This window comes from Cenococcum geophilum, assembly GCF_001692895.1.
Source record: "Cenococcum geophilum 1.58 unplaced genomic scaffold K441scaffold_6, whole genome shotgun sequence".
In the NCBI taxonomy this organism is placed as follows: Eukaryota; Fungi; Ascomycota; class Dothideomycetes; order Gloniales; family Gloniaceae; genus Cenococcum; species Cenococcum geophilum.
Window position 1 is genome coordinate 2773474 of NW_027137564.1, and position 10146 is coordinate 2783619.

The 10146-nt window shown below is 48.2% G+C and overlaps 3 protein-coding genes across 3 annotated transcripts; all 3 read right to left on the reverse strand.

Annotated features, from left to right (window-relative positions):
- Positions 1 to 410: 410 nt before the first annotated feature.
- K441DRAFT_603894 (uncharacterized protein) lies at positions 411 to 2398 on the reverse strand. Its single transcript, XM_067645324.1, has 4 exons — positions 2076 to 2398; positions 1705 to 2025; positions 1118 to 1652; positions 411 to 1058 (listed from the first exon to the last, which is right to left on the reverse strand). Exons 1-4 carry the CDS (start codon positions 2306 to 2308, stop codon positions 462 to 464), a joined length of 1686 nt encoding a protein of 561 aa, XP_067508252.1. The 5' UTR covers positions 2309 to 2398; the 3' UTR covers positions 411 to 461.
- A 1169-nt stretch (positions 2399 to 3567) lies between these two features.
- Positions 3568 to 4715, reverse strand: K441DRAFT_654044 (uncharacterized protein). The gene is made up of 3 exons (XM_067647636.1): positions 4299 to 4715; positions 3938 to 4181; positions 3568 to 3886 (listed from the first exon to the last, which is right to left on the reverse strand). The coding sequence occupies exons 1-3, from the start codon at positions 4652 to 4654 to the stop codon at positions 3845 to 3847; spliced, it is 642 nt and encodes a 213-aa protein (XP_067508253.1). The 5' UTR covers positions 4655 to 4715; the 3' UTR covers positions 3568 to 3844.
- Positions 4716 to 5206: 491 nt separating this feature from the next.
- On the reverse strand, positions 5207 to 7541 carry K441DRAFT_684762 (uncharacterized protein; the record flags this gene model as incomplete). The annotated part of the gene is made up of 7 exons (XM_067651818.1): positions 5207 to 5326; positions 5854 to 6025; positions 6078 to 6257; positions 6300 to 6693; positions 6769 to 7092; positions 7175 to 7363; positions 7424 to 7541. 7 exons carry the CDS (start codon positions 7539 to 7541, stop codon positions 5207 to 5209), a joined length of 1497 nt encoding a protein of 498 aa, XP_067508254.1.
- Positions 7542 to 10146: the final 2605 nt, after the last annotated feature.

A 10146-nucleotide genomic window follows, 5' to 3' on the forward strand; every position in this document is an offset into this window, starting at 1 on the left:
CGAAGTTGGAGGGCAGGAAAGGAAGAAAGATTCTAGGTATCGCGGTACTCTTCATGAATAAGTCGGGAGGATATCCTGAAATCTAGGTGAGTAATCCGTTAATATTGCTCGGGGGAGTTGAAGTGAAGGGCGGCAAATCGGGGTGAAAGGGTGGCGAAAGGGCCATTGAAGGTATCCTGGAGCAAGTGTATAGCGAGCGTTTCCAGACATGATTAGTATGTGGTGCTGAGGAAAATGCGAGTCTACATACGGTGACATACTTCTCGGTTTGACGCGCTGTTATCCCTCCTCAACTTCCATTTAGACGAAAGATAGCCGTCTTTATGGCTTGTATGCTGCATCTGTCGACGTGCTGCTGCTGCTACGAGGCAGCTGTGTGGGCACTTCCGCAATGAGAGACATCGAAAAGCACTTCGTTTTGTTTCTTTTGATATAATACATCATAAGATATCTGGCTTAACCTACCTGACCTTGGATCGCTTCGACGGCCGTTGACTACCTTCGGCAGAATAGGATGGCATAACGCTCTTCAAACACTCCTCCACCCATCTTTTCTCTATACAAAGTCCCATTGAGGCCAACTCGTTTTCTGGACAGTGGTGATAGCTTCTCATATGGTCTAAAAATTCTTTATCCAAGAGATGTCGGCTGTCTGACGAGTAGCAACAGTCATCTGTCGTGCATACCCATCCTTCCGTTAATTTCCTTTTGCCTTTCCGCGTCTTACGGTCCATAAGAACTTTTGCCAAGGACCGCTTTGCCTTGTCCTGTACCAGTTGCCGGGGTTTATCGCTCAATAGGTTGACCCAGCTTGGTAAAGGCAGGGCTCCAGAGCTATCGCATGTCCATCTCCTCTTCTGCTCTGGGTCAACGTCGTAAACTGAATCCCAGTCCAGGATATAGTTTTCGTCGCAAAACCCGTGCCAAGCCCTAAGGTGCTCAATCACGAAATGCCTGAACTCTGTAATTGCCCATAGGTGGATCTGGTCAATGAGTGATAAGAGCTCCCAGGCGACGCGCTCATTAATTACTCGAGCACTCCATACCCTTTGGAAGACCTGTATAGTCACGAGTTAGTTAGTACTATGGCATCGAAATTAATGCTGAAGAGGCGTACGTATACCGTGTCACTCATGCCTTCTGTGTCCGCGTACTCTTCTGGTTCTGGCCCCCGCGGACGCCGATATCCTACCAACAGGTGCCAGTGAGCGCCAAAGGACGTCAGAGCAAACACCTGATACTGGTGACTGGTCGCAGTCTGATAAGGCTTTATTGAACCTACCGGGCCAGGCCTTCGAGCTAAATCATCAAGCATATCGAGGTAATTTGCAGCAGCTAAGCATGCTTGCCTGCGTGCATCCCGGTAGTCACCGCTCCAACCTTTTGCCTCGTAAACTGCGAATGGGAACACAAGGTCTGCCTTGCCCCATTTTGGATCGGGGAGCAGTCCGCATTTACGGTGTAACATAAGCCTCTCCAGTCGGTCACGACGAAGCTCATCACTCCAGAAGTCTAGATTAACGTCCAGCTCGGAGAAGGTGGCGAGGCCGAATGTAGCATCGGGTGTACGCTTTACTACAGTTGAGTCTCCAGTGAGCGTACACTGCACAGGGTCGGTATTTGGTAGGTTCCTCATGTAGTCATGTTTGTCACTGCGTTGGCGAGTTAGATATGGGAATATTTCATGTTGGACTGGTAACTCACACTTCCACGGAAGGATCATTTCTCATGGCGCCGAATACGTCAGTCCATGCGTCTGCCTCCCACGCGTATTCGCTCTTACGCCGCGTCTCATTGTTCTTGTTATGCTCTACTATCGTCCGAGCTCGCTTCCTTCTGTCCATCTCCTCCAAGCTGTCCCAGTCAACGCCTTCAAAGCTAGGTACCCAGACCTTCCGATTTTCGGTTACCCAAGTCGATGAATAGCTGTCACGGTAGTAGATGCCTTGTGCGTTTAACGCATAATCTTTTCCAAACTGGTCAATCATTGTCGGGGGGTACCCCAATCCTCCCGGCTCAAGGAATCTGGTCATATTTAGTATGGTTCAAAAGAGGGTTCGTTCGCTAAATATTACCTGCCATCATTTGCGTAGAACTCATCTATCTTTTCCACTGCCCGCTCGTATGTTTCTCTTAAGATCTCGTCCATGTCGATCGATGGTGGTTTCTTGACAAAAACTACAGGGTCCAGAACTAACCCTTGCTGTTTTAACATACCGAAGTATTCTTTCTGATCTTTCGGAAACTGCTTTCTGTACTCGTTCATCGTGATGTGAGGATGCTCCTCTGGACGCGTGTCTCCGGACATAGCTGAATACTGATATGTGCTTGCTGGATGGCATTTCGGCCATTAGGTTCTAGTTTACGATCTAATATATATGTTGCTGAAGCAAAAGCTGGGCTCAGCTTTTGCACAGCCATGATTGCGCCACAGCGGGCCATGCCCTGGTTGAGATAGTTTTATGCTCAAGCCTCGAGATGTCTAGATGAATCGAGCGACTTGAGAAAGAATCAGGCTGCACAGCCAGAAATCCGCGTCGCACGTTACGGTGTGTGGCTGAAATACTTCGAACCTTGGGGTGATGTTACCTACTGAACTTGGCATCTTTCTACGCGCTAGCGAAACACATACTTTCATGTGTATGTGCATTGTTACTGGGAGAGATGGCTTGGATAAAATCGTAACGGAACATCTCAATTCTTCAGCTATGTTGATTGTTTCAACCAATCTACAACGTAGCAAGTCTTCCATGTGTAGATGGAGGTTAGGAGTTGCCTAGTGCGCATTTGGAACTAGCCGAATTTCTAGCGTAGGCATCCGGCGGAGACGACAAGGGTCCGGACGAGGCGTAGCTACATACGTTGTCAAAACCACCATACGTTACTATCCATTGCATGGTTTTGTCGGTACTTGAGCCAGCCTATATCCTACGTGGAAACAAACAAGGCAGGAAAAAGCTAGCTGGTAACTCTCACTGTTATGCTCATTAGTATTTTTCTGTACTGAAGAGCGCCTAGCAGACTCAATAAAGAGAGCTAGCTTTAAAGATAATGGTAGTGAGTTCTCACATAGCAAAATGAACTCCGCACCACCCCTTGAAGGTCTTCAAGAAATTGGAAAACGGTGGAGTTTTCATAGCCGTGGTCATGAATTAGCATAACTGGTATTTAAATGGCACCTTTTTCTCTAGGGCAATTTAATAACGTCATTGCTATCCCTTATTTGGGTGTTTTTGAGGTGCACAAGGGATACGACGCTCCCTAAGGCTGTCAGAGGACTGAGAGGAGAGAAGAATAAAATTCTTAACAGGATATGCTTTGGGCGTACCATTTCAAATAGATTTTGTCTGTGCCCTCTTACTCAAAAATTTTAATGTTTGTGCCATCACAAACCCATACGCAACGTGCCGTACAGAGACAGCGCCTAGGGAACAGTAGGCTCGATGAGACTTAGCGAGAGGATCGTTGCGGGGGTGTTAGGACTTAGTGGGATTGAGGTGTTCGTTAGTACTCTTTGGAGTTAGATATTCGCAATACATAACGCGAGGCACATTTATGACTTGTAGTGTTGTGTTGTAGTATTGTGGGACTCTCAGAGATCTCTGTATGTATTGACTGGGAAACTGGATTGGAGTGAACCATTGCAATGGAGAGGTAAATGGAGTAACACTGAGTTAATAGATTTGTTGTATCTTTCACATGCTACGCATCAATGTGAGATTTTAGAAAACCTCTACCTTACCAAACGCCAAAATGATGCTACCCACTGGGTATCTTGTCCCATATATTCTAATCGACAAACGCCGTGCAATGCACCCATTTCCAAGGCCGGACCCCGGTATATTCAGTACTCCTTCTCAAAAGTTTTCACAATAGGTTTTGCAGCCTGTGCCCACATCAGTATTCCCGGTCCAAACGCCAAACCAGCCACACTCACATCAATGAATTTTTCCAAATCCTTATCCAAGTTCGCTAGATCCTCCTTGCGTTTCTTGTTCTCAGCGGTCAAGCCCTGTTTTTTCTTCAGCAAGCGCTGCCGTTGCTCCTCCAACGCTTGGCGCTCCGCATGCTCGTGCTCGATCCGCGCGATCATGAGCGCATTTTCGTCGTCATCTTTTCGCTCTGGGAATCTCGCGAGGAAGTCTTTTACGGGTATGAGGGGGAGTTGTTGGTATTTGTGGCTGGTTTGGAGAAGACACAGTTAGCTGGTGCTGTGCGTTCCAATTGGATTGAAAACCTGTGGAACTTTTTCTGGCTACAACGCAGCACTTTGCAGTTGGCTCAAGAAAGCGACTTACTCGTACCCCTCGCAAGCACCAATTTCGCCCCTCAAGTGCCTCTGCTCGTAGTATAGATTCTGCAACTGTAAATGAAGAGTATCGATCTCGTGTCTTGCCTCGGCTGTCGCCTGCTTCGTTTGCCTCGTGCTGAAGATCGCGCGGCGATTTAAATTACGGACTTGGATTAAGTACGAGTTGAGTAGTTGCTGCTGTTTGGAAAGCTCGATCTCAACTTCCTTGGGAGGTGGTGAACCAGGCGTGCGCGGGTGCTTGCCGAGGAGCTCCAGCAGTGCCATGCATTGCTTGCGAGCTTCATTTGCCTTGACTAGGACAGAGCGGAGGAAAGGGTCGGTCACTATATTGTCTGCGGTCATCTTAGGGGATTCGAGCGATGGCGGATGTAGATTGAGCGATATGGTGTGGATTGGAGTTGGTGGTTCGGCCATGGCTGCATTGGGAAAAGTGGCTTTCTGGTAGTTCGGTATTCTGGAAAAGTGGTGGAAGCTTTTTTGGAGGTGTTTCCGCGGTTATGCAAGAGACATGAATTTTTACCCTAAAGATTGCGAAAGAATTCGATATGTGGATATGGTCACAATTATCGGAATGAAGTTTCGGATAAGTATAGACTCCTTGTGGACTATGATTCACTTTCACCGTTCACTCAGAGATTTATCACTTGATCGAGTGGATATCTCGCGCTCAGCAGAGAGTTGATACCGGGATTCAACCAAATTGCCAGTCTTTCTAGAGGTATGCCGGAGGACCACTCCTTTCTTAACTTGGCCTACGGGATTAAGGTTGCCATGGCTGCCTTTGGTGAGCTGTGCGAAGCTAAGGGAGGAATGAATTTATTTAAAACGTAAATGCTGGCTATAACTGTAGAGGATTTTGCATAAATTGTAATATAGATCTAATTTTTTTTAATATTAGCCTGTGTTTGATGCGATTCTGTATCCTCTAGGAACGGAAAGTGAGTCTACTGATTCCTCGGCCAACGCCGCAAAGGCGGCTAAGATGATTGTTGCTAGGTGCGGTGGAGTTTGAATCTATAGGTATGTGGTATAAGCTTACAAAATCTACAATTGGAAGGCATCCAAGCGCTTATCGAACATAATGCTAAATACTAGAGACGGTATGCTTCCCCACCTAAGGTCACATGAGTAATTATTCCGAAATAATTGATTCTTCGATTGGATCGGAGACCACCTGCAGCTCCTAGATGATGTTTATTTTTTTAGCCGCATCCCGCTTCAAATCCCCTAACCTATACCTTCATGAATAATATTGATTTGAACAAAGTACGCGGCTTCGAATTCTGACAGAATATGAAGTCTAATTGGTTCTATGTATATCCTCTGCTTAGGCTCGCGGTGAATGGCACATGTGATACATGTAAAAAGGCAATTTTTAATTATGGAAATGGTGGCACAACAAGCGGTCGTTCTACAGGAAAGCGTTCTAATAGGTAAGGATAATCACTGCCAACGGCTTCGGTCACCAATCACCAAATCAGTCTATATCTTCGGAGCTCGTCCCTTCCGTACGCATAACCATCGTATCCTGTCCAACCAACCGCCCTCCCATCCTCTGCATCAAACATGACAATATTCCCATCCTCGTCATACCACGCCTCACCAGACGAGATATTAACGGAATCCACGTTCTCATCATTATCCACATGTAATGCTCGAGGGATCTTTTGCAGCAGCGTCGAATCATGCCCATCGAACCCGACGGAACGCTCGCTATCCGTCTGTATCCGTCATCACAACATTGCCATTTGCATCCACTTCATACTAATCGTTAACACGGCTATCTCGTCCAATATTCCGCTCCGCAGTAACCAGCGGTCTCTGACCCGAGTCGACCTGCCAAGTCACTGCCCGTCCGTCAAGCGCAAGAGCCCAGGTCGTTAGGTCCGGGTTTGTGTAAATGGCGAGCTCAACCAGCCCGTCCACAGTGCTGATGACCGTGCCTCTAACGCCTAGCGGCTAGATAGGATTCTTGTCCGGGGGGTACGGTTGGAGTGGCAGATCCCGCTCCCGCCACCAATTCAGCCACCAGTCGCGCGCCCTGGCTTCGCTTCCGAAGGCCGAGGACGCAAAGCTTTCAGCGCTCTCGGCTTTCTGTTCGAGCTTGGAGAGGAAGAAGATATCGGGCGGGACGGAATACAGAACGACGGTATCGCCGAATGCGACCACGATCCTAGCACCCCAGTTCAGGTCTGCGGCCGTGGCGTAGATTCGCGGCACGCCGTCGGGCTGTCGCAGCACGAGTAGGATCTTTCGGAGAAGTTTGGCAGGCCCGCCGAGCGGTGCGTCGCTGCCTAAGAACAGCTTGCTGCTGGCTGGGTCGGTGAAGAGGACGTGGTATCCATCGCTCAACGGCACTGCGCGGTGGTGATCGCAATTTGCTACTCCACTAGCATAAGGGGGGCCGCGGTTTTCGGAGCCAAAAGATCCCCAGGAGAGGCTTAGAGTAGGTCTACTCGAAAAGAAGCGTCTGCAGATCGAGGGCCTATCGCTGGGATGCGCTGCAATTGAGATCAACCTTAACTTTGGCCGAGTCAACTCCTGGTCGTGGCGGTAGGAAATAGAGGAAGTCGCTTGGCGCGGTGAGAAGTCTTGCCCCATGAGAGCATCAACCCAATGCAACTCGATTCCTGCGGAGCAACCAAATGCGGCGCATCGTCTTTGTGGGCAGATTGATACACTACGAGGTGGATCGTCATCAGAACATAGGTGGCGATAAATGCTGCAAGATCCTGTTTCAACAGGTATGCCTTGAGAGTTGCTGTGGAAAGGTAGCAGAGCTTGTGGTAGTTGTTGGTGCAGAAGGTCTCCCTCGTAGCATGATATTCCAAGCTCGATTGATATGGTTGCGTTCGTGGCTACCAGCGCTGCCGGTATCTCGAAGTTTGATGCCCTCAGTGCTGTCCCGAACGTCGATAGTACTGAGAAGCGCGGGATTTTGCTCATCAGTACTCCGGCTTGCAATTTGGCTGCTCGTCATAGGAATGTCCCGCTCTTCAGCGTTGATTCTGTCTCTGCTCTGGTACAACCTGCCTGTGAATACGGAACTGCCTGTGAATACGGAAACATTTGAAGTCTTTCGACGAATACATCCGTTATCCAAATCGATACTATTAGACGCAGCTGATAATTCTCCATTGGAATCATGTCCAAGATGGAGGTCACGGACAAGCCCCATTCTTCCATCTAAGAGAACGGCAACAGCGAACCTATGTGACGAAGCATCCATACTCATTGCTAGGACTCTCCGAGGGCAGACCACACCTGCCAGAGGATGCAAATTATTGCCTTCTGATTCATAAATGTTTTATCATACCACCCTCTGCAACGAGCAGAAACCGGCCACAAACGCTGACCGTGAATACTAACTCTCCGCTATGCCGCCCTTCAGGCCCAGCATAGCCACTCGTTAGGTCCGCAAAGTCGGTTCGAGTAGTCTCAACCCAAGGGGTCTAGTTATGCTCGCCAGTTGTTGCAGCTGGCTTGAGTCCATTTCCGGTCCAATTTGATGCTAATGCGCATTCTCTCGCAAGGCACTTGCTGAGGGACCACTCCTCACTTCCATGGATTGGCGTCTCATCTTGTTTGGCATATTTTCTATTGCGAAGACCAAATTCGGTGCTGATCCACCATCCACCCCGCTTCAGCATTGATACGAGGAGAGTGCAGTCGAGACTTGCAATCATCCACGCTCGGCATGTGCGCCGAGAAGAGTTGAAATCCTTGGGGCCGAGGTAACCATATATGTGCTGGATAATCTCGTTGGGAAGACTGTAGGAAGCAGGAAACTTTGCTGAACCGACAGAAGCAAGAGCAGAGTGCCAAGATCGGCATGCCAGTCTCATGGATTTGCATGGAAAATCAAGGTACAAAAAGAGAGTTTCTACTACATAGCGCGGTAGAAGAGGAGCTGGGCCATAAAGGAGTGGAGGCTTGATGTTGGCGGGGGCGCTGTTCGGCATCAAATAACCACTGCCATCTGCAATGTCAGAAAGCTGGTTATCTACTTCCTCAATTGGCGGACTGATCCCATGGAGGGCATCAGGAATGCTACGGGTGATGTCACAGTGGAGAAACGGTTCAAGGATGCCATCCTCTACGATACTGCCACTTGCTTCTGACAGCGACGCTGATTTTGTACGGTTTTTATTAGAACCAGTGTCGGGACTAAAATGGCTATCATTACCGATCGAAATGAGGGACGACTGGCTAGGAAGGCGAGATGTCGAGCGACCCATTCAGCTGGAACATCCTGATCTTAAACTTGGACCACTGAATATAAAGGCTCCAGGAGAAACTAGCTCGATGCTCTGCAAGGAGTCTTGGTATGCCGGTTTTAATCGTGCATGGAAATCAGAAGCACTCGAATTCGTTCGCGTGTGCGCTTGGGCTGGAGGAGCACCGAATGAGCTGCTACTAAAGAATGATGAAAGCAGCCTGTGAAAGGGCATGCGCGGTCTCTCTCGTCGTATCGAAAAGGTGGCTCTTCGACGTTGCTCAGCATGAGTGATACTGATTGAAATGTCACGCGGTCTAGGCGGGAGTTGCGAGGATGTGATGTAAAAACGCTTCTAGGTACATCTGAACGCCTTGATGGTAGGTTAATGTCGGTGCAACCATCGGAGGAATCGATAGCTCTGTTTGTAGTACTGCTATCACACATTGTAGGGATTTGTCGAGGGCTGCTCCCGATTTCCTGACCGTCCAATAGTGCAATGCTCTGAAACACGAGACGTTCTATGGACTGACGAACGGATAGGAGGACCTAGAGAAAGAGTATGCTCGGTCGGAGACTCGTATAGTGTGGCCACTTCTGGAACCGAAGGGCCGAGGACTGGAGAGACAGGAGCCGATTGGGACCCAGCTACTCCCCTGGATAGGTAGATTTGTGAAGACGTCGTAGTACCTCCGAATGGAGGTGCAGATGAGTAAAGATAATGTCTAGTCTGCGAAAGATTAGGTGAAAGGATAAGGAGGGTGAGCCAGAACAATGAGCGAATAAGAGGATGCAATTCAAAAGAATACTTCAAACTGAAGAGAGCAATTAAGCGGTCGAAGACAACTGTAGCTGGCGGTAGCGAGTGTTGATGAGATGTGAGTTGAAGGTGATAAAAGCCAAGGTGGTATTAAAATCGCTGTTGCCGGATAGAGGTGTGTACAATATTGATTCAATCATGGGAAGTCACATCTGGTGCATGGGGTGTGATATCCCTTAGCACGTCAGGGTCCGTAGACTAAGTGGCCCGTGCGCGAACACCGGAATCAAGACTACGCGTGCTCTATATAGAATTCAACCATTAATTACACTACCACCATGCCTCGCAATCGTGCTAGAATTGATGCAGATCTTGTTTAGAAGACTTAATATAACGTTCCCCCAAATAAGACGGCGAAAACCCCTCCCCCTAAGCCGTGGCCGTTGCCTGAATTCGAACCTCTCTATATTAACAATTGGGACTACCATGGCTCACCAAACCTCCCGTATTGCGTTAATCCATATGATCCTTTTGAGTTATTTAATCTATTCTTTATAGAGGAGGTTATAGATAAGCTTGTAGAGTGGACAAATAAGCACGCGGAGCTTTACCCGTCGGATAAGGAAACAGAATACCCACGCGTATAGCAGCCGATATATAAGGAGGAACTCTACGCGTACTTTGGTGTGCTTATTTATATGGGAATTACCATAGAATCGTGCATTGAGGACTACTAGAAGGATTTAAACATGTATGGCACGGAGTATATTATTAAAGAGTACATTTTAGTCGTCCGATTTTAGCAGCTTAATCGCCACTTTCGGGCCTTACCACTGTGGCCTAAAACCGATAAATTAC

Excerpts from the sequence above, each read along its gene's own strand:
- K441DRAFT_603894 (XM_067645324.1), bottom strand. The coding sequence starts at position 2,308 with ATGTCCGGAGACACGCGTCCAGAGGAGCATCCTCACATCACGATGAAC. Across the intron at positions 1,653-1,704 it reads AATGATCCTTCCGTGGAAGT|TGACAAACATGACTACATGA; the intron begins GTGAGTTACCAG and ends TCGCCAACGCAG. Across the intron at positions 1,059-1,117 it reads GCATGAGTGACACGGTATAC|GTCTTCCAAAGGGTATGGAG; the intron begins GTACGCCTCTTC and ends GTGACTATACAG.
- K441DRAFT_654044 (XM_067647636.1), bottom strand. The coding sequence starts at position 4,654 with ATGACCGCAGACAATATAGTGACCGACCCTTTCCTCCGCTCTGTCCTA. Across the intron at positions 4,182-4,298 it reads GGTGCTTGCGAGGGGTACGA|CCACAAATACCAACAACTCC; the intron begins GTAAGTCGCTTT and ends TCTCCAAACCAG. Across the intron at positions 3,887-3,937 it reads ATTTGGAAAAATTCATTGAT|GCTGCAAAACCTATTGTGAA; the intron begins GTGAGTGTGGCT and ends ATGTGGGCACAG.